Source organism: Hemiscyllium ocellatum, chromosome 18, assembly GCF_020745735.1.
Source record: "Hemiscyllium ocellatum isolate sHemOce1 chromosome 18, sHemOce1.pat.X.cur, whole genome shotgun sequence".
Taxonomy (NCBI): Eukaryota; Metazoa; Chordata; class Chondrichthyes; order Orectolobiformes; family Hemiscylliidae; genus Hemiscyllium; species Hemiscyllium ocellatum.
The window spans coordinates 40,935,152-40,959,500 of record NC_083418.1 but is presented as its reverse complement, the minus strand read 5'-3'; the positions used below and the strand labels follow the sequence as shown (position 1 = coordinate 40,959,500).

Sequence of the window (24,349 nt, the reverse complement as noted above, 5' to 3'; positions counted from 1 at the left end):
AAGGTTTGGAGCTGGCAGAGAATTTAGTTGGGAAAGGATTTCTGCCTCCATAAAGATCTATAGCATGGAAAAGGCACTTCAGCCATCACGTCAGAGCTGGTCAAAACCAACCACCTAACCATGCCTCTCAAATAAGCTCATGTTGAAAACACTATGGATGGCTTCCCTGGCTTGCCACCAACTGAGATGAAGGGCTTATGCTTGAAATGTTCATTCTCCTGTTCTTTGGATGCTGCCTGATCTGCTGTGCTTTTCCAGTGCCACACTTTAACATCAACTGAGATCCTTACATGGGAAACAAATACCCAATGAAGGGCTTCCATCTGTTTCCCGGTATTAAACCTGGGCAGGGAGGTTTTAATGTCACATGGAAAGCAGGCCAAGTAAATTTGAGCAGATTGTTTGAGGTATCCTGGAAGCAGGTGGTGGGAGTGTCAGTTGTTCAAAGGCACATTATTGTACGAACATTAAGATGGCGCGTGGACGTCACATCAAGCCACCCTGCCAGCACTCCTCCACTATGAAACTTACATGCAGGGATCCAACAAAAATCTGAACTTTGACTGGGTGTCTTTCCTCCTGAGGGTGTGCTATACAAAAGAGCTGACCATCTTCAAATGACTCTTGATCATGTGGAAATCCTGCCAACCGTTCAATTACCTGAATGGCATGAAAACTAGTGGGTGTTCCGAAGACCTGGCAATACAGATCTCTTACCAGATCTTTAAAATTCCATTTGTGCAGCACTGTATCACTCTACATTGCTCCTTCTGATGGTTGTGAACAGATGCACAGAAGTGTTTAATATTCTTTTACATAGATTAAATAGCTGACATTTACTTGCACGTGTACAACCTCTACATTTGATTACAAAACCCAAGTCTTGTCATTTCAGGGTAGTGGAATTATCCTTTTATTTCCTGAAAGAACATGATTGAAAAATACATTGTAGACCAGGATCGGCCTGCAGTTAAATGGTGCTCATAATTTCTGGCAATTTCAGCTCTTTTACATATTCAAATTAATGATTTCATGAAAATTCAATAAGTAGCACAGACCAACTTACTTTTGTGCAGTTTCATGATGGTATATGCCATAGCAGCAAGAACTCTTTCCCCCTCCAGAATGTAGATGTCCCATAACCGCAGTGTGAGCGTAAATGGTGTCTGTTTAACAATTTTTAAACAATCAATATTAACAGTAATACATCTGTCTCTTTTAAAAACACAGAATGCATAAAATATCAATCAGAAACTTCTGGCATGCTATTCGTTTGAACATTTCTATCACAATGACTAGGAAGAGCGAGATACACATTATTTATAAAACAGGTGTGCTTTGGTAAGAAGTGAACATAAATTCTGTGCAGCTTGTTACACTGTCACACCTAAACTTAATGCTCAATCGTAATACTTGAATTGGTTTTTGATATTTCATGATTTATTCATATATGGAATAATAAATCTCATGAGCTTCTCTGACATTTTCCATTGTTGAACTTTGTTGGATACACTGGCCTGGATATTATGCATCTTTGTATTCCACTACCCCAGGCTAAAATGGTGTTCAGGAGACCATAATTCACAGCCATTTTATGCTCACTAATTCACTCAGATAAGACTTCCACCCCCATCTGGTGGAAGAGGCTTTAGAGAACTGCCAACCAATTAATCACCTTTCTTCTCTAAATTCACAAAATTTATGCTTGCCCATTTCCTTCCTCTCTCCTCACCATCCAAGCTACCAGACACACCTTTCAGGTGAAGCAGCGATTTACCTATACTTCATTCACTCTCGCCTACTATATTCACTGCTTAAAAAGCAGTCTTCTTTAAAATGGGGAGATGAAACATGGACTGGGTGATCACTTTGTGGAACACCTACATTCTGTCCATAAAAATGACCTTGAGCTTTAAGTTGCCTGTCACTTCAAAACATCTCCTTATTCCCATGCCAACATTCTATCTTAGGCATGTTGCAGTGCTCCAGTGAGGCTCAGCCTAAGTTGGAGGAACAATACTACATCTTCCACTTGGGACCATACAGCCTCAGGACTCAACATAGAGTTTAACAATTTTAGAGGACAAATCCTCCTTCCATGTCTATTATCCACCCCACTTACCCCAGGTCTTTTCAGTACTTGGGTTGCTTTTAGCATATCTGACCCATTTTAATCTACTTGTAACCCCATTATCCTTCCCAATTTACTATTACCAATCTTTTTGTCTGCCTACCTTCTTTTCTTCCTGGGTTCCACCTCCATCTATCCACTCACTCCTTTATTTCAATTCCCCCTCCATCGCCAGTCATCAGCATAAATATCATCTTTCCTAAGCTGCTGAGTTTCTACAACAATTTCTATTTGTTTCAGATATTCAGCATCCACTGTTCTTTGTTTTACTGTCACAAAATTTCCTCATAGTTGAGGTAAATCACACAGTTGTAGAGTTCAAAATTTCATAATTTGCTCTTGCAGGCTTCCAGTTTGCTTTTTTCATTATACTTTTCCCTCAATTTACTCATTGTACTCTTTCCATATTTCGAAGCATTACTTACCCTTTCTATGAAACACTGCAAGAACCATTTTGTGGTGTATATCCCTGTAGACATCTGCTCTTTGTCCTATACAGTGAAATCACAAATATAATTTCAAGTATCAGTCAATCCTTTATGATGTTATTTCTTGTTGGGTCAGTCAGACAGCAATTTAAAATTTTTAAATTTACTGACTAAACAACTTGTTTGTTTTAAGGGGAAAGAGAAAAATCTTAACACTAAACTTTGAAATCATTAAAATGTAAATATAACTCTGGAAAATGCCCCATAATGGTACAATGCCACCAACTGATAATGCGTAGCATGTGTCGTAAACTGTTTTAACGAGAACCTCTAATGAAAGTAGTTACCACAATTATTGGACTTGACATATTTAACTACACATATTTACTGAAATTGCAAAAATTCCACGCAAAGTTGTTTTGTCACATGAAGTTGGTGCCTGGTTAGCCATGACTCAGAACAACTTTTCTTATACTATCTTACAATCTTCACCTCATTAATTATGGCAAATGAACTCCCAGGTATCTTTCTCAAAAATCAAATAGCTGGAGAGGCAGAGGGATTCGCCACTGTGGAACCTTCCAGTGTTTACACTGCTGGCCCCATATTTGAAACCCAACTATATATGCAGCAAGCTAGGAACTCAACTTTGCAATGTGGTTCTTCATTAATTTCACAGAGGAAGAGGGAAGGAAAGCTTGATCCCTGCCTCATAGACAGGCCTTGGTAGATGAGGTGGTGGGAAGGACGTACAGTCATTTTTCCTGCTGACTGCCATAGGAGGTTGGATCACCAGACCAAGCCATACTGGATGCAAATTGCAGTACGGGTCTGTGTTGTGTACCAAGTATAGAAGAACACCTAGCAATGCAAGATGATGTCTTTCTGCACTCTGAAAGGATAAATGCCACTATCACCTCTCTGCTATCTTTCACCCAAAGGGCCACCATTCATTCCAACATTATCACTGTACATATCTCTCATCAATACACATGCATTTCAACTCTCAATATTGCATGGAACACGTCCACTCAAGGGCTTTCTCAACTCAATCCCCCAAATTACTAATCCCCCCTGTCCTCTGCATTTCCTACTCACTCACTGGGGACACCTCACCACCTCAGTATCAGCTGCTCTTCTATCCAGTTCCACTATATTCAATCCCTTCCATTGTCTTATTGAAGAAAATGTAGGCTACTGTCACAACTGGTATCTCCACAGCACCCTGACTGACCTACCCATAATTCTTGAACTGGTTGTAATTAGCTGAAGGGCTGACCTTGGTCCAATTTGCTGCATTTACATGATCCCTGTAAAGAGGTCAGATGCATCTGACTGACTTTGGCAAGTCTCCAGGACAGGAATCAGTTGAAAGTCTATATCTTCCAAAGTAAATACTAATATAAAATACTCATTTAATATCTCCCCCATTTTCTGCAGCTCCACACAAAGGTCGCCTTGCTGATTTTTAAGGGGACCTATTTTCCTCTCTAGTTACCCTTTTGTCCTTGATGTATTTGTAAAAACTCGTTGGATTCTCCTTAATTCTATTTGCCAAAGCTATCTCATGTCCCCTTTTTGCCCTCCTGATTTTCCTCTTAAGTATACTCCTACTTTATACTCTTTCAAGGATTCACTCAATCTATCCTGTCTATACCTGACATATGCTTCCTTCTTTTTCTTAACCAAACCCTCAATTTCTTTAGTCATCCAGCATTCCCTAAACCTACCAACCTTTCCTTTCACCCTGACAGGAAATACTTTTTCTGGATTCTCGTTATCTCATTTCTGAAGGCTTCTCATTTTCCAGCCGTCTCTTTACCTCCGAACATCTGACCCCAATCAGTTTTTGAAAGTTCTTGCCTAATGCCGTCAAAATTGGCCTTTGTCCAATTTAGTTCTTCAACTTTTAGATCTGGTCTATCTTTTTCCATCATTATTTTAAATCTAATAGAATTATGGTCGCTGGCCCCAAAGTGCTCCCCCACTGACACCTCAGTTACCTGCCCAGCCTTATTTCCCAAGAGTAGATCAAGGTTTGCACCTTCTCTAATAGGTACATCCACATACTGAATTAGAAAATGGTCTTTTATACACTTAACAAATTCCTCTTCATCTAAACTCTTAACACTATGACAGTCCCAGTCGATGTTTGGAAAGTCAAAATCCCCCACCATAACCACCCTATTATTCTTCCAGATAGCTGAGATCTCCTTACAAGTTTGTTTCTCAATTTCCCTCTGACTATTAGGGGGTCTATAATACAATCCCAATAAGGTGATCATCCCTTTCTTATTTCTCAGGTACAACCAAATAATTTCCCTGGATGTATTTCTGGGAATATCCTCCCTCATCACAACTGTAATGCTATCCCTTATCAAATATGGCAGCCTCCCCTCCCCCCCACCCCACGCCTCCCTTGCTATCCTTCCTGTAGCATTTGCATCCTGGAACATTAAGCTGCCAGTCCTGCTCATCCCTGAGCCATGTTTCTATGGCTATGATATCCCAGTCTCTTGTTCCTAACCATGCCCTGAGTTTATCTGCCTTCCCTGTTAGGCTCCTTGCATTGAAATAAATGCAGTTTAGTTTATTAGTCCTATCTTGTCCCTGCATGCCCTGACTGTTTGATTCACTTCTGTTCTCAACTGTACCAGTCTCAGATTGATCTCTTTCCTCACGATCTCCCTGGGTCCCACCGCCCCCCCCCCCCCACTTTACTAGTTTAAATTCTCCCAAGCAGCTTCAGCAAATGTCCCTGCCAGTAATTACTCCCCTTCCAGACTTTATAGAGGTTTACAAAATTATGAGGGGCATGATAGGGTAAATAGGCAAAGTGCTTTCCCTGGGGTCGGGGAGTCCAGAACTAGAGGGCATAGGTTTAGGGTGAGAAGGGAATGATATAAGAGAGACCTACGGGGCAACTTTTTCACACAGAGGGTGGTACATGTATGGAAGGAGTTGCCAGAGGAAGTGGTGGAGGCTGGAACAATTGCAACATTTAAGAGGCATTTGAATGGGTATATGAAGGGTTTGGAAGGACATGGGCCCGGATGCTGGCCGATGGAATGAGATTGAGTCGGGATATCTGACCGGCATGAAAGGGTCTGTGTCCAAGCTGTACATCTCTATGACTCTATGATCCCTTGACTGACTGTGACAGGCTGTCGGCCCTCTTCATCCCATAAAGTACTTTCCCCCATGACTTTCATATATTTGCTTGAAGTACATGCAAACACACGAAATGCTAGTACATACAATCAGTTTTGATATAACATGATAGTTTTGCTCTCGTGTGACCTCGCATTATAAGAAAATTGTGCGATAGCTGCGCCATTTAAACTAACAGGGCTGGCATTGTGTAATAACAAACTCGTGTTGAAGAAACACATATTATAGCAGGTGTGACTTAGCACAGTGCTTCACAGTGACATTTCCAGCCCATTGCCTGTTCAGCATGTACAGCCCACCATGACCAGCTACCTACCCCTCTATCTGCCCTAAAAATCAATGTGCTGGCACACTGTAACTCAGCACAAAAAACTGATTTCATAGCATACACAATATGGCTAGCAACAAACAAGTCTGTGATGTGAATAAGAAAACCATAGACAGCGACTAGGACCCTCCAAGTAAGTACAAAGTGAGTGAGAACTAAGGAAGCAAACTAAGAAGCATAAGATGCTTCCTTTGCAGATGCATGAAAACCGAGTGTGACCCTGGTTGCAAAGTAAATGGACAGAAGTATGCAAGTAATTTGTGTCCCTGAGCTCCAAATTAAAATGTTAAGGGGCTGAAGTGGTGTCTGAATTGGTCTGAGAGTAGACATGATGATGTGGTAAGGTTGGGGTTTTGTCGATGCTTGCATGCACAGACAGAGTTGAGTAGAATAGTGGTCATAAAACAAGCAGGGACATTGTTGTGAAGCAGCTGTTGGATGATGGGCAGGGCAAATATATGACAAGCTGCAGCTGTCAGATATCTGTTCTGATTTATCTCTCAGGAGTGTGCAATCTCTCATTTCTATCTCATTTCTCAAGGGAACATAGCAAGGGTGGTGTATAAATAAGGTGAATTGGGGTTTTAAGGTGATGTAAATACATAGAAATAAGGCTATTGCTGTTCAATGGTGCGATTTTGAAGTTCCCATTGAAGGCATGAGTGGAAAATCACAAACATTTTTCACTATGTTGAGATTCTGACTTTTTACCAGTACTTCCCTACCTGTTAGCCATTGCTCATGCCACACCAAAGTAGGGAAATTTCCACCCATTACCTTTGATCCTGATAAAAGCTTTGAATTGGAATTAAATGAGAGCTTTAATGCACAAATACGAAACATATCAACGTGCAATAAACATTAAGGGCTAACAGTTACAATACTCGATGAGTAACCCGAAGACTGGTGGCAAGGAAAAGGTGTAATTCACCCACATACTGCCAAGTTGACAAGGCAGATGCACCTCAGGTCTCTGGTGTGGGCAGCACAGTGGGTTGCTACCTGCACAATTCATGCAGCAATGTACAATGATACCATACTGCTAGAAATTGAAATTGAAATAACACAAATGTATTTCTCCCAGTATGTTCAATACCACCATGAATATTTCAGAATTCCAAATATTAAAATTTGGGTAGGTTGTGGCCTAAAGATAACAAAGTTATGGCTTAAAGAAAGCTGCCAGATTAATGTAAAATCAATTTACTGGTACACATTAAGGAAGGGAGCATGTCATTTCTGCTAGCTCTGGACCCTGCATGCAGTTCTTGTCTCACATCATTAGGTTAAGGAGGTGAGCTTTAGATTGCCAATTAGTGGGAAGATATGGAGGAACAAAGCTGCAAGGAAATTTTAAAGGTGTAAGTATCATAGCATATTTATGTTGGGAGACTTGAATTACATGTGCATAGACTGGGATAATAGTAATGTAAGGGGCAGTGAGGGGTAGGTGTTCTTAGATTGCGATCATGAGAATTTCCTGCAACCAAATGTGCCCAGTCCAACAAAGATGAAGGCACTGTTAAACTTGATTCTGGGAATGAGGTTGGCAAGTAGATCAAATGGTACTGGGGCAACATTTGGGGGACAGTGATCACTGTAGGGTAGAAAGTGACATTGGTCAATCCAGAGTAAGGATAATCAATAGGCAGACAGCAGATTTCAATAGTTCAACAACGAAGATGGGCCAGATAGACTGGTACCAAAGATGGTGAAAGAAACAGTACTGAACAATGGGTTATATTCAAAGAGGAGATGATTTGGACATAGTCAACATATATTTCCTCAATCGGGAAAGGCAGAACTAATAAACCTAGAGCTCCCTGAATAACAAATGAGATAGAAATGAAGTTAAAAGAAGAAAAATGTGCTTATGATATGCATTAAATAAAACTGAGAATGAAGCTGAATGCACAAGGTTCAGAAGTGAGATAAAAAAGCAAAGGAGACAAGAGGGAGGAAAATACTAGCAGCTGATATGAAGAGAAATTCCAGTCATCTATAAGCACACCAATTGTAAAAGGATGGTAAAAAGAGGAGTAGAACTGATTAGAGACTGGAAAGGTGATTGGAAGCAAGATGTAAATGTAAAGCTGCCATAGTCCCAAAGGACCACAGGGCTGCTGTCTCATTAGAGAGAGAGACAAATGATGATGAGTTGGAAGAGGTATTAAGTAATTACTTTGTATCTGTCTTTATCGACAAAGCTGATGCTGCCTATGTCTTGATGTCAGAGGAGGAAACTTGGTCACTAGATGGTTTAAAATTGACAAGCAGGAGGTATTGGATAAGCTGTCAGTATTTAAAGTCAATATCACACTGGGACCTGATGAGATGCAACCAGGATATTGAATTAAGTCAGAATGGAAATTGCAGAGGCACTGGTAATAATCTGTCACTCTTCCATTGTTTCAGGGACGGTGCTGGAGGACTGGAGAATTGTAAACATATGCCCTTGTTCAAAAAATGTTTTAGAAATCACCCAGCAATTACAGACCAGCCAGTTTAATTTCAATGGTGAAGTTATTCTATAAACAATTATGGAGGATAAAATTAATAGTCACATGTTAAAATATAGGTTAATTCAGAAGAGACAGCACCAGGAGTTCTTAACGGTTTGATTACCTTGCTGAAGTGTTTTCAAGAGGGAACAAAGAGTGTTGATTAGGGCAAGGCTGTTGATGTCAGGTATATGGACTTTCAAAAACTATTTAATCCAGCACTACACAACAGATTTGCAAGTAAAGTTAGGGTTTATAGAATAAAAGGGAAAGTAGCAACATGGATACAAAATTAACTGAGTGACAAGGAACAGTAATTGTCAATCAATATTTTTCAAGATGGTGGAAGGTTTGTAATGGAGATCCCTAGATATTGATTAGGACTAATGCTTTTCCTGACATGTCAAGGTGGTCAGGAAGTCTTGGTGTGCAGGCAACAGTTTCATAGTTTACAGATAACATACTTGAAATAATTGTAAATTGTAAGGAAAATAGTGTGAACTTCAAAAAGCCATTGATAAATTGATAGAATAGACAGACATGTGGCAGATGAAGTTCAATATGGAGAAGTGTAAAGTGATATACTTTAGTGCAAAGAACATGGTGAGACAGCATAAAATTACGAGTACTATTCTAAAGGGTGTGCAGGAACAGACAGATCTGGGTATATATGCGCATAAATCATTAAAAGGTGGAATGACAGGTAGAGAGAGCCGTTAAAAAAGTACACAGTACAGGCATAGAGCACAAGATCAGGCTTATACTGAACTTATCTTGCTCATTGATTAAACCTCAGCTGGAGCGCTGTGTGCAGATCTGGGCACCTCACTTTGAGGATGATGTGAATCAAATGGTAAGTGTACAGAAGAAGTTTAACAAAATTATTCCAGAGATGAGAATCTTCAGTTATGAGGATAGATTACTGTTTGTCTTGGAGAGGAGCTGGCTGAGGAGGAATTTGATAGAAGTTTTCAATATCACATGGAGTCTGAACAGATAAGGAGAAATTGTTCTTGCTTGTACCAGAGAGTACAGTATTAAAGTGCTTTGCCAAAAAAGTAAATTGGAATTGAGAAAAAAACTTTTTCATGTAGCAAATAGTTTGGGTCTGGAATGTGCTGCCTGGAGCTATACTTGAGGCAGGTTTAACTGAGGTATTCAAGAGGTCATTGGACATTTATTTAAAAAGAACAATGTGAAGGAGAAGAGGCAGGAGTTTGGTATGAGGTCAAAATGTTCAGAGTCAGTGCAAAGAGCATTCTGTGATTCAATATCATCAATATTCCATTATCAGTGTTGATATATTTCAAGGATGACTTTTTACAAAATAAAATATGATTCAGTATTGTAGTATCATCTGTGTGTGTCCGTGTGTCCGTGTGTGTGTGTGTGTCCGTGTGTGTGTGTGTGTGTGTGTGTGTGTGTGTGTGTGTGTGTGTGTGTGTGTGTCCGTGTGTGTGTGTGTGTGTGTGTCCGTGTGTGTGTGTGTGTGTGTGTCCGTGTGTGTGTGTGTGTCCGTGTGTGTGTCCATGTCGGGGGGTGTCAAGAAGTCTGACACCCCCCGACTCTTCTGGCTCTTCTGATTTCAGGAGACAAATATAAATGCCTGAATGTCACTGAGCTGGCAATCTATAATATCCAAGCCAATGCTCTATTTTTAACTTGTGCCCTGCAGGTGACCTATGATTTTCCTTGTGTTATCAAGTTTCAAATTAGTAGCCCAGTACGTAAGCTTTACTACATTTACAAAATAGCAGTATAGTTGGCAGTCTTCTATTCTATTACACCAAATATAAAACTAATTTTTACTGAACTTTAATATAATTATGAATTCAAACAGGCATAGTTTGAAATTTATATCTAACAATAGTGAAAAACTAAAAAGAATTATATTATTACACAAAGAACAAAATTTAATGCGAAAAGCATATAGATTAGAAGTAATTTTATACTTATTTTCAGTCTTACATGACAGTAACTAAAGTAACTAGACACTTGGCCACTAAATGGAAGCAAAAGTGCTGGGGGAGATTTTGAAACCCCTTGCTCAGTTGAAACAAAATAATAATGGTGGGGAATGACTTACTCATCCTTTTTCACTGATGGTGCGATCATCCCTATAAAAACCATGTTCAGACATTAGGCATGTAGTCAGCCTGCTTGAGTCAGGTGGTGGTTTTTTCATATAGAAAGGAAACCAACAGCCTTTAGGACAACATTAGGTAGAGTGTGTGCAGACCAACTTTGCGCAATATCAGGTGGAACTCCAACTAAAGGGAAGCCTAAAATGCATGCTTTGATTAATTATTTTTAAGGGCTGAAAGGAACAGGAGGATCACAACCTGAGTGAGTGTGTGTGTATATATATTATATCTGGGATTTTAGAGCAGCATGGGAATTAGGAAAAAAGGTATTTTTTGGGGTTTTTTGGTTCATAGTTTGAAGGTTCTTTTAACAGGATAAGTTGCTCAAGATTGGGGAACCTGCACAAAGCAGAGAGTGACATCACAGAAAAACCCCATAAATTCGTTAGTTAGTATAAGCTCCTAATTTGACTGTTATAATTATTTTCAGATTAAAAACAAATAGGAAAAGTATTTTACAGATTAAGTCTAAAAGACCAGTAGGAAAACAAAAAGAGCTAAGTAAACAAAATAGAAACACAGGTGCAGGCGATTTGTTGTACCTGCATGATGCAGGAGTTGGTGGACCCCATTTTGGTTCATTCTGACAATATTTGTATCAAATATCAATTTCTCTGACTCAGAGTTTATGACCTGGAGTCTGTGCTTTGAGATGCGACACATCAGGGAGAAGGAGAGTTACCTGGAGGCTGTGTATCAGGAAGCAGTCACAGCCTTTTAAGATCAACTATCTCAAATTTGGTCTGTGGTCAGGGATAGGAAGGTGAGACTATGAATGAGGAAGGTAGACAGATCCAGGAGGTAGTGCTGGAGGAGCCTCACTCTTTGATCTTCACTAACAGATTTGAGACTCTTATTCTCTCTATGGAAGGAGAGGATGAGCAAACTAACCACAGCACACAGGTGGCATTCCAGAGTGGGAAGAAGAGATGTGTAATTGTAATCAGGGATAGTATATTCAGAGGAACAGATATTGTTCACTGTGGCCAGCATCGAGAGTCCCAAAGGTTGTGTTGCCTGCCTCGTGCTCAGGTTCATGATCTCTCATTTGAGCTGCAGAGGAACTTGGAGTGGGAGGGTAAAGATCCAGTATTGTGGTCCATGTAGGTACCGAGGATATAGGTGGAAAGAGGAAAAAAAGTTCTGCTGAGGGAATATAAGCAGCTAGTGGCTAAATTAAAAGCAGAACCAAAAGGGTAATAATCTCTGGATTATACTGAGCCCCGAGATAATTGACAAGACTGAAGAGGTAAATGCATGATTCAAAGATTGGTGTGGGAGAAATAGGTTTTAATTTGTAGGACATTAGCACCAGTACTTGGGAATGAGGGAGCTGCTTTAAATACAATCACTACAGTGGGGAAGCAGGCCATTTGGCCCAATGAGTCCATCCTGACCTAACCCCTATCCTATTCTTGTAACCTTACATTTCCAATGGCTAATCCACCTAGCCTGCACATCCCTGTACCTATGAGCAATTTAGGATGGCCTATCAACCTAACCCACACATCTTTGGACTGTGGGAGAAAACAGTTACACTTGGAGGAAACCCATGCAGACACTGGGAGAACGTGCAAACTCCACACAGACAGTCACCCAAGGCTGGAACTGAAGCCGGGTCAATGGCATTGCGAGACAGTGGTGCTAACCACTCAGCCACTGTGCTACCCCTGTCCTAATGGCATACACTCCACTTGAACCATATTGGGACCAAAGTCCTAGCAAATACTAACATGAGCATAACTAGGGTTGTAGTTAAAGCTTTAAATAGGTGTGGGTTCAGTTGCATGGAAAATTAGCATTTCAAAGGTAAAGGAGAAGGTAGGATTGCAGGTCAGTGATGTGGCTGATTGTTATCAGAAAACAAAAGCAAGGGACAAAATGTGTGAGTGTGATATTGCACCAAGGAACCATAATAATGTAGGGAAATTTGATAATAGAACAAGCTTTGTATCTTAATGCACACAGTATTTGCAATAAGGTGGATAAATTCATAGCGCAAATAGAAGGAAATGGATATTATTTTATAGCCATTATAGAAACATGCTTACAAAGATATCAAAACTGGAAACCTAACATTTGTGGATGTTTGATATTTTGGAAAGTCAGGAGGAATGAATAAGGTGGTGGGGTAGCACTGCTAGTAAGGGATGAAATGAGGACAATTGTGAAGGACAATCTGAGCTCAAACAATGTAGAGTCCATGTGGATGTAGGTATAGAGAGGGAAAGTTAACATTGGTAGGAGTGGTGTACAAACCCCAAACAGTTGCCACTGTGTGGCAAAGGATATAAATCAACACATAGGAGAAGCATGAAAAGAACAGAGTACTAATCATGGGTGACTTTAATCTTCATGTTGATTGGATTAATCAAATTGGAAGAGGTACGATGACAACAAATTCATCAAGTACATCAGGATAGTTTCCTAGTGCGATATGTTATGGAGCCAACCAGGGAAACAGGCAATCTTGGATCTGGTAATGAATAATGAGGCAGGCTCAATAAATGACTTTAGACCAAAAGATCCCCTATGAAGTAGTGATCTTAACAGGATAGAAATTAATTTTCTGTTTCAGAGTGAGAAACCTAATTGGAAACAACTGTGTTTAACTAAAATACAGGGAATTACATTCAAATGGGGACAGAATTAGCTAAAGTTAACTGGGTGGATAGATAAGTGGGAATGACAGTAAGAAAATAATGGCAGACAAATCAGGAACTACGTCATGACTCTTGGAAAAGATGTATCTTATTAAGAAGAAAAGATTCTAAGAAATGGATAAATTAACCATGGCTAACCAATTAAGTTTAAGGAGAGATCAAGTTGAAAGTAAAAGCATTTTAGGAGACCAAATTCAGTGATATCCTCAAAGACTGGGAAAAATTCAGAGTTCAGCAAAGGAGGACTAAAAAGGTTATAAATACAGAGAAAATAAACTCCAAGGGCAAACTAGCCAGGAATATTAAAACTGACAATAACAGCTTCTATAAATACATAAAACAGAAAAGAGAAGTCAAAGTGAACAAAGGCCCCTTTGAAAATGAATTTGGGGAGACAGTTATGGGGAACAAATGAATAGCAGAGGAGCTAAACATTTATAAACAGTCTTTATAGTGGAAGATACTTCAAAAATCCCATTAATACTGAAGAATATGGGGGCAGAATTAAGTGCCATCATCATGAATAGAGAGTATTATTATACAAGATGATAGGGCTAAAAGCAGCCTGATGGCTTGTAACCTAGAATATTAAAATGGGTAGCTACAGAGATAGTTGTAATTTTACAAAAATCCCTGGATTCTGGAAAAAAAACCAGAGGATTGGGAAAAATGTCAATGTTACACCCTCTTTAAAAAGGGAGGGAAAAAGCCGGTAACTACAGGCCAATTAGTCTAACGTTTATTTTGGAAAAATATTGGAATTAATTATTAAGAAAACAATAGCAGAACATTTTTAAAAATCACAGTCTAATCAAGCAGAGTCAGCATGGCTCAGAGTTTTAGAGCTTTTATTAGAGTTATATTGAAACTCTATTAGAATTTTTCAAGGAAGTCTCAACCAGAGTAGATAGAGGGGAACCAGGAGATATGTTGCTATGTGGATTTCCAGAAGGCATTCAACAAGGTACCTCACAAAAGCTTAAGTCACAAGATAAGAATCCACAATGCTGGAGGTAGGATATTGACAATGGATAGAGAATTAGCTATCAGACAGGAAACAGCAAGTGACCATAAGAGGTTGCCAACCTGAAAAAACCCATGACCAGTGGGGTTCTACAGGGATTAATGCTGGAATTGCAACTGTTCACAATATAGATTAATGACTTGGACAAATGAAGCGAATGTACAGTCTTCTAAAACAGCCAGCACAAAAATAGGTGGAAAGGCAGGTTTGCAAGAGGGATATCAAACTGTTTATAGGTAGATATTAATAAGTTAAGTAAGAAAGCAAAAAGTTGGTAAATGGAGTATAATTGGGAAAATGTGAAGTTGTTCATTTTAGAAGGGAGAACAAAACATTATTATTTAAATGGAGAAAACTGCAAGGCAAATGGACTTGGCAGTACTTGTGCACAAAACACAGACACCTAGCACGTGGATGCAGCAGATAGTCAAGAAGGCTAATGGAATGTTGGCCCTTATTTCAAGGGAGTTGAAGTATAAGAATAGAGAAGTTTTACTGCAACTGTACATAGTGTCTACAAGTACAATAAGCAATTTTGGTCCCCTTATTTCAGAAAATATATTATTTCATTAGTGGCTGTTCAGAGAAGGTTCAATAGAATGATCCCCAGTATGAAGGAATTATCTTATGAGGAAAGATTAAACAGATTTAGAATCTGCTTATTGGAGTTTCAAAGAATAAGAAGTGAATTCATTGAGACATATAGGATTCTTACAGGGCTTGACATAATAAATGCTGAGAGGATGTTTCTCCTCATGGGAGAGTCTGAGCCTAGAGGGCATTGTCTCAGAATTAAGGGGCACCAATATGAGTGAACGGAGGAAGAATTTATTTGCCCAGAGGGTTGAGTGTCTTTGGAGCTCCTTGCCACAGACAGCTGTGGTGGCAGAGTCCTTGTCATGTTTAGATCTGAGACAGATAGATTGTTGTTTATTTGGGGAGTAAGGGTTTTGGGGAAGGAGCAGGAAAGTGGAAGCAAGGAGTTATCACATCAGCCATGACCGACTGACTGGCGGAGCAGGCTCAAAGAACCAAACAGTCTACACCTGTTTCTATTTCTTATAGTCTTATGGTTTGGCATGAGTTAAATTATAATAGATTATAGGTGTGGGCGTGTGCATGACTTGCAAAATATGGGAACATGGAGTGAGTGGTGATGAAATTTAGAGGGCCTAATGATTGACAAAGTTAAAGAGAAAACTGAAATGAGCCTTTTAAGCAGACCATCTCAGCATCGGCAATTCTACAGTTGCCTCCAAATTGTGTGTCAGACCCAGTTTATCCTGCATTTGCCTCCAATTCTCCAAGGATCCTGCCACTTGGGCATTTTTTCCTGAGGTGGCTGAGTGGAACCAGAACATTTCCCAAGCTCGCTTACCTGCCTTGGGGAGAGAAATTTCAAGTCCTTGACATAGCCATAGAGATCTACAGCAAGAAAAAGGCCCTTCAGCCCATTGCATCTGCACAGTCAAATACAATCACCTAACTATTCTAATCCCACTTTCTAGTACTTGGCTCATATTGTTATTTGCCATGCATCACAAGAACACATCTAAATACTTCTTAATTGTGAGGGTTATTTTAGAAGGGACAGGCAGTGAGTTCCAAGTTTTCACCACCTTCTGGATAAGAACATTTTCCTCACAACTCCTCTCAACCTTCTGTCCTTTATTTTAAATCTGTGTCTCAGGTCATTGATCTGTCCACTAATGGAAAATGTTTCTTCCTGTCTACCTTGTCTATGCCTCTCAGTTTCATATATCTCAATACTGTTCCCTCTCAATCTTCTGTTCCTAGGAGAAAACCCAAGCATGCCAAATCTCTCTTAATAACTGAAACTCTCTAATTCAGCTAACATCCCGGTAAATTTCCTTTGCACCCTCTCCAGTGCTAGTGTTTCAACCTTTGACATGATCCCTAACCATCCATGTTTTGGGAATTAATATATTGCCCTTAGTCTCTAAAATTCAGGTTATCCCATGTGACTTATGTATGTTTTTCCTGCCCGCTTCTCCAGCATTCTCCTGTTCCCTCTTCTCCTCATTTTCCACCAGCTGTCATTAAACTTATCACCTTTAGGATGCCCACATCTGATTCCTCAACCTTCTTCTTATGTACAAAACTGAGTATCCATTTTCACTCTGTCGTCTCATTCATGTTAATGTAATTAAGTTAATTTGGTACTCAAACAAAGATCCAGGGAAACTGGTAGAAGAAGCACCTCAGCCAAATTTCTGGCACTTCAGTTGCAATATTACTCGACATATGGCAATAGTGGATAGGTAGGGCATTTAATTATTGCTCCTACAGTTTTTGGCAGCACCATGAGTAACGACAGAAGTAATAAAAGAATAACAAACACAATAAAGCAAATGATGTAGGCCTCATTAAAATTTAAAGAAAACAGAACTTCTTACCATATGCTTCTTAAGCTTTGGCATGAGTTTACTTAAAATCTGATCATGGTGTGCCTGGAACCGTTGGAGCTTTGGAAATCCAGGAATAAAAAACCCTGAAAATAAAATAATTAACTTATTTAATGAATTTATGGTCAAAACATAACTTCAATACTGACAGTGGTGTTGAAATTGGGCCTTGTTTCACTTGTCTTACAGACTCCATTATCCTCTTGCCAGTCTTAAACACCACCTCAACCAACTGTCCTATTGTCCTTTTGTCCTTTCTTGAGGGCTCGTGTGACAAATTACCCAAAATTGATTATTTGAAATGTGTGAGCTGCTATTGAGGTACAACAGGTATCAACAGCTCACTATATTTTTGTGCTGAGGTTCCAAGGGCCTAGTCTGGGTAGATTTAAGGTCTCTTTGGGCATATCATCTGAACCAAACAACATTTGCCACAATAGACTATATATTCAACATATAATCATGCTAAGTCAGCTAAAGGAAGAATTTTGGGATTCTCACCTCATTACCCCATAAATGTTAGCAATCTGTCTTTAGGCATTTATTTATCATTAATGGTTTGCTAATTTTGTATTAAAGACGCTTGACAACAAACGTGGATTGGGCTTCAAGCCTTTGACACTTGAGATTTCTTTGAGAAACAGAGGTGAATAATTATTCTGGTTGTTATAAAAAATAAAATATAATTGAAATTGAGATTGTGAACTGAAAGTAGTCGAATATAACCAATAAGAAAGCAGAAAGAGAGCTAGGAACCTTTAACCAATGATAGACAAAGGCACTGCATAATTATGTCAGAAATGTTATAGTAAAATTGGATTACTTGTAAACACTGTAACTTTCTATTTTTCTGTTTTTGATTGTGGACTGAAAAAGGAAAAAGACTGATTTAAAAGCCAAGGATTGTTGAAGGATTACTGCACTTTTAAAAACAAGTCATCTGACACACATTGTAACCACCAACCAACAGTTGGAGTAAAGTGCTACACTAATTCTTCTTTTCTACTCGTCTAAACAAGTAACTTGTTTAGACATGTAATGGCACACACTCTCATTGCTGGTGGATATTGAACTCATGCCTTTTGACTCAGAGGTAGGGCAACTATCAGCACATTACAAGATTCTTTTTGATACTATATTTTGGAAAAGTAGAGAAAAGCTTTGCAGAGATCTGAACTTGTGATTTCCTGTTAACTATGTAGGTACTTTTAACAAACTCAGCCAAACATATGTATTTTTAATCAACTTGTTCAGATATATCTGTGGCAGGGTGGGACTTGAAACCAGACCTTCTGGCACAAATTCCTAAAGTATTTTGAATCAACTTATTTGGTATATGTTATGGCACACCAAGACAGATGGAACTTAAACCTGGACCTTCTGGCCCAGAGGCAAGGACTACACCACTATACCATAAGATTTCTTCATAATCATGAGTAGGAAAGGTTTAAGAGATATATGGGCTAAATGCATGCAAACAGGACTAGTTTAGTTTGCAAATTAGGTCAGCATAGATGAGTTGGACCGAGGGGTCTGTTTTCATGGAATATAGAACCATACAGCGCATAAAAGGCCCTTCGGCCCTCAATGTTTCACTGACCTGTGAACTAATCTAAACTCATCCCCCTACACTATCCCATCATCATCCATATGCTTATCTAAGGATTGTTTAAATCTCCCTAATGTGGCTGAGTTAACTACATTGGCAGGCAGGGCATTCCACGCCCTTACCACCCTTGAGTAAAGAACCTGCCTCTGACATCTGTTTTAAATCTATCACCCCTCAATTTGTAGTTATGCTCCCTCGAACAAGCTGACGTCATCATCCTAGAAAAAGGACTTTCACTGTCTACCCTACCTAATCCTCTGATCATCTTGTATGTCTCTATCAAATCCCCTCTGAGTCGTCTTCTTTCAAATGAAAACAGGTCCACGTCCCTCGGCCTTTCCTCATAAGACCTTCCCTCCAGACCAGGCAACATCCTGGTAAATCTCTTCTGCACCTTTTTCGATGCTTCCACATCCTTCCCAAAATATGGGGACCAGAATAGTACACAATATTCCATGTGCGGCTGCACTAGCGTTTCGTACAGTTGCAGCATGACATTACAGCTCTAGAACTCAATCCCTCTAACAATAAAATCTAACACACTACGTGCCTTCTTAACAGCACTATCAACCCGGGTGGCAACTTTCAGGGTTCTATGCACATGGACTCCAAGATCGCTCTGCACATCCACACTACCAAGAATCTTTCCATTGACCCAGTATTCTGCCTTCCTGTTATTCTTCTCAAAATGCATCACCCAACATTTATCTGCATTGAACTCCATTTGCCTGCTCTCAGTCCAATTCTGTAGTTTATCCAAGTCCCCCTGCAACTGCAATTTCCTTTCAGAATGTCCACTACTCCACCAACTTTAGTGTCATCTGCAAACTTACTAACCTATCTACCTATGCCTGCAGTTAAGTCATTTATAAAAATGACAAACAGCAGTGGTCCCAAAACAGATCTTTGTGGCAGATCACTAGTAACCGGACTCCAGGCTGAATATTTTCCAACAACTACAATTTACTACCTTCTTACAGAAAGCCAGTTTCTAATCCAAACCACTAAATCACCCTCAATCTGATGCCTCTGCGTTTTCTCCAACAGCCTACCATGTGGAACCTTATCAAAGGTCATTTACTGAAGTCCATGTACACCATGTCAACTGCCCTACTCTCCTCTACATTCATGGTCACCTTCTCAAAAACTTAATAAGGTTTGTGAGACATGTCTCAGCTAGCTTATCTCTCCATGCTTCCAGCTCACTGCCTTTATTCCTGATGAAGGGCTTTTGCCCGAAACGTCGATTTCGCTGCTCGTTGGATGCTGCCTGAACGGCTGTGCTCTTCCAGCACCACTGATCCAGAATCTGGTTTCCAGCATCTGCAGTCATTGTTTTTACCTCATTGATTTTAACCCTACTGCGAATCCGCTTGCAAGGATGCCTGCCTTGAAGAAGTTTTCCTCCTCTCTCTATAAAGAATCTCGGAGTCCTTCTCCCACTGCAACTCCCAGGTCATTTCCTCTGCCCTGAAGCTCTTCAACAGCCCTAGCTTATCTCTCCATGCTTCCAGCTCACTGCCTTTATTCCTGATGAAGGGCTTTTGCACGAAATGTTGATTTCGCTGCTCTTTGGATGCTGCCTGAACTGCTGTGCTCTTTCAGCACCACTGATCCAGAATCTGTTTCCAGCATCTGCAGTCATTATTTTTAACTACATAGTATGTGCATTCTTTACCACTGGTGAAGTGTGCCCTAAAATAGGAAGTAATTAGTCTTATCAGTCTTGCATGCTGTTTGACCAATGGCCCCCCAATAATGCAGTACTATCTTAACCGTGCAATGAAATGTCAACCATTTAACATGGTTAAGTGAGTCAATATTGGACTTGAACTCATCTATTTATTTAACACATTCTCAGAAAACACACAAAAAAGTACAGCACTAACGTTCCATGCTGAAAACTTGCAAAATTTTCAATGACATCAGTGACAGGCAAACATGAACAGTGTTGAGTTTCCAAATTTTCATACTTGGTCAAGAAGTTAGAAGTGCATATAATATTCATCATTCTGTCAGACTGTTAAGTGCTTACCATGCATTGCATGTTTCTGATCAGTGAGTAATTGAGACAGTGCCCAGAATGCATCTTCTTCATTCAAATACATCAGTAAAATTGCTGCAATTTGGCTCATTCCTTGACAATAACTCACTTCCTGTGAAGAGAAGCATTATTAATTTCCTACTCATAAGCTATCATATTGTATCTGATGTTTCTATAAGAAACAAATAATCAATTATAAATTGAATAAAATAGAAAACTGGAAACAAATAATATTCTGCACAGAAAAAAAACACACACCAGATCAAAAATGAATAGTTAATAAATTACTTAATAAATAAATGAGGAGAAATTTATAGCTGTTTAATTAACATTGCATATTGTGTATTCCTGGAAGAAATAAATAACAGGTTTAACTTTTTAATCAAGTTATTATTCATGGTGGTCCATTTTCATGCTTATTCTGGAAAAGTGTCTAGCTCTCCAAGCAGGTGTTTTATCCAAATTAGCATTCCACTGATGGCAAACGTGGTTTCAGCTGCCATAGTCCTGAGTTCACTGCTCTTCTATTTACCTTGTCTTGTCCTTCTCTAAGATGCTCATGAAACATACCTTTTTGATCAAACCTTGGGATACTAGCCCTAATATCTCCTTCTGTGTCTTGGTGTGAAACTTGGACAAATGACGCTTTTGTGAAACTTGTTGAAACGTATTGCTACTTTGGTTCACTCTTCTTCCTCTTTTGCATATAACCCTTTGGTAACATAATCCACAATGATGGGGTTAGTTCTCACATGTAAAGTGGCAATACTCCAGGTCTATTTCTTTGTCGTCCCACTTGACCACTTTGTTGACTACTGCTCATTTGATATTCAATTCTAGACGAGATTAATTTTCCTTAAGTTAAACCCTGGAAGGACTAAAGCTGATATCTTCTGCCTTTGCACAATCTCTGTACCCTTGCCACTGATTCCATTCTGTGTCCATTATTGTTTCAAACTGAACTCAAAAACTGGGGTGTGCTGTTTGATGTTAGCTGAGTTTCCAATCCCACACTGTCTCATGAAGACCATCGACTTTCACCTTAACTATTTCAGTTCCTGCCTCAGCTTATCTGCCACTTAATCCCTGATCCATGCCTTCGCCACTACTCAAATTGCTTCTTCAACGCGCTCTTTGCTGATCTCTCATCCTTCACTATTCATTCAAAATGTCGCTGCTCATATCCTAATCCATAATGCATACCAATTGCCTTTCATCCCAGTTCCTTGCTACATTATACTGGTTGCTAATCTTCCTATTTAAAATTATTAATCTCCTTTTACTCTATTTATCCAAACAAGATTATCTAGATCTTCCCTCGTTCTTACATTATTGGCTTTGTGTACGTTTAAGATCTCTATTTGTGATTGGAATCTATCACTTTTAACTTAATATGGAATTCATAGATTTGGTTACGAGATGAGAAATGCATCTTCAAGACTGAAATCTGCAAATTTCCAACATGAACTGCTTAAAACTGCAAGTTGACCATTGCTATTAGAGTTTTAAATAATATTTACTACATATGTCAATATACCTTAGGAATTAAACACAACTCAATTTTCTTACCGTGTTGTATACAGAATAAGCGGCGAGTACATGAAACAATGCTTGCTGTCTGTGTAAAGAAAATTCAACTACAATTAGAAATAATACAACTTCAAATATCAGTTAAAGAAAATCTCCTTTTCTTGTAGTTTGTGGATTTTACATTCCGAAACTATTGGACAAGAACTTCTATCTAAGCATCATCATTTTAAAACCCAGGTTTAATGAAAGGCTCAATTAAGACCTTTTTATTATTCTGTCATGGGATATGGGTGTCATTGCAGCATTGATTACCCATCCCTAAATACCCAGTGAGCAATTAAAAATGTCAATCACACTGCAATTGATTTAGAATCACATGTAGGCCAGACCAGGTCAGACAGTCTTTCCTACTGGTTATTAAGGTACCGGTGGGTTTTAAATGGATTCAAGTTGAGACTGTGGTGCTGGAAAAGCACAGGTCAGGCAGCATCCGAAGAGCAGGAGAATCAATGTTTTGGGCAAAAGCTCTTCATCATGAATGAGGCTTGTGAACGAAGACAAGTGGAGAGATAAATGGGAGGGGAATGGGGTTGCGGGGGAAGGTAGCTGAGAGTGTGATGGATAGATGGAGGTGGGGGTAATGGTGATAGGCCGGAGAGGAGGATGGAGCAAACAGGTGGGAAGGAAGATGGACAAGTAGGACAGGTGATGAGAGCAGTGCTGAGTTGGAAGATTCGAGCTGGGATAAGGTGGGGTGGGGGGGAAGGGAAATGAGGAAACTGGTGAAATCCACATTGATCCCTTGTGGTTAGGGGTCCCAAGGCGGAAGATGAGGTATTCTTCCTTTAGGCATCGGGTACTTAGAGTTTGGTGATGGAGAACGCCCAGGACCTATATGTCCTTGGCAGAGTGGGAGGGGGAGTTGAAGTGTTCGGCCATGGGGCAGTGGGGTTGACTGGTGCGGGTGTCTCAGAGACGTTCTCTGAAGTGTTTTGCAAGTAGTCGTCTTATCTCCCTAATGTAGAGGAGACCGCATTGGAAGCGATGGATACAGTAAATACGGGGCGGCACGGTGGCACAGTGGTTAGCACTGCTGCCTCACAGCACCAGAGACCCGGGTTCAATTCCCGACTCAGGCGACTGACTGTGTGGAGTTTGCACTTTCTCCCCGTGTCTGCATGGGTTTCCTCCGGGTGCTCCGGTTTCCTCCCACAGTCACAAAGACGTGCGGGTCAGGTGAATTGGCCATGCTAAATTGCCCGTAGTGTTAGGTAAGGGGTAAATGTAAGGGTATGGGTGGGTTGCGCTTCGGCGGGTCGGTGTGGACTTTTGGGCCGAAGGGCCTGTTTCCACACTGTAAGTCTAAGTCTAAATGACGTGTTGAAGTGCAGGTAAAACTCTAATGGACTTTGGCAGAGGTGAGGGGTGAGGTGTGGGTGCAGGTTTTGCAATTCCTGGGTTGGTAGGGGAAGGTGCTAGGAGAGGTGGGTGGGTTGGTGGGGGGGCATGAACCCAACAAGAGAGTTACGAAGGGAATAGTCTTTACGGAGCGCAGATAGGGGTAGGGAGGGAAATATATCTCTGGTGCTTGGGGTCCGTTTGTAGGTGGCAGAAATGGCAGAGTATGATGTGACGTATATGGAGGTTGGTGGGGTGGAAGGTGAGGACCGGGGGGGTTCTGTCCTTGTTGTGGTTGGAGGGGTAGGGTTAAAGAGTATGGGAAGTGGATGAGATGCGCTGGAGGGCATCGTCGACTGTGTGGGAGGGGAAATTGCGGTCCTCCTGGGAACATATGCGATGGAGGTGGAGGAATTGGGATAAGAGATAGCAATTTTATGGCTACAGCGTGGGATGAGGTGTAGTCCAGGTGTAGTCGGTGGGTTTGTAGAAGTTGTCTGTGTTGAGTCGGTCACTGTTAATGGAGATTAAGTGGTCCAGGAAGGGGAGGGAGGTTTGCGAGATGTTCCAGGTGAACTTAAAGTCGGGATGGAATGTGTTGGTGAAGTTGATGAACTGTTCAACCACTTCGTGGGAACATGAGATGACGCTGATGCAGCCATAAATGTATCCGAGGAAAAGGTGGGGAATGGTGCTGGTGTAACTGCAGAAGATGGACAGTTCCATGTAACCAACAAAGAAACAGGCATAGCTGGGGCCCATGCAGGAGCCCATGGCTATCCCTTTGGTATGAAGGAAATGGGAGGATTCAAAGGAGAAATTATTGAGGGTGAGGACCAGTTCAGCCAAACAAATGAGTGTGTCAGTGGAGAGGTATTGTTGGGAATGCTGGGAGAGCAAGAAACTGAGGTCTTAGAGGCCCTCGTCATGGCAGATAGAGGTGTGTAGGGAC

The 24,349-nt window shown here is 40.3% G+C and overlaps 1 protein-coding gene across 2 annotated transcripts in view; it reads right to left on the bottom strand.

The window, feature by feature from the left end:
* Window positions 1-24,349, bottom strand: part of LOC132824197 (uncharacterized) — a 250,957-nt gene that overhangs the window by 65,120 nt on the left and 161,488 nt on the right. For both annotated transcript variants that reach the window (XM_060838491.1, XM_060838492.1), the window contains exons 9-13: window positions 22,039-22,087; window positions 20,461-20,581; window positions 16,808-16,902; window positions 2,557-2,622; window positions 1,067-1,166 (exon numbers count right to left, since the gene is read on the bottom strand). In XM_060838491.1, the coding sequence (XP_060694474.1) occupies window positions 1,067-1,166; window positions 2,557-2,622; window positions 16,808-16,902; window positions 20,461-20,581; window positions 22,039-22,087 (431 nt within the window). The remainder of the gene's footprint in view (window positions 1-1,066; window positions 1,167-2,556; window positions 2,623-16,807; window positions 16,903-20,460; window positions 20,582-22,038; window positions 22,088-24,349) is intronic.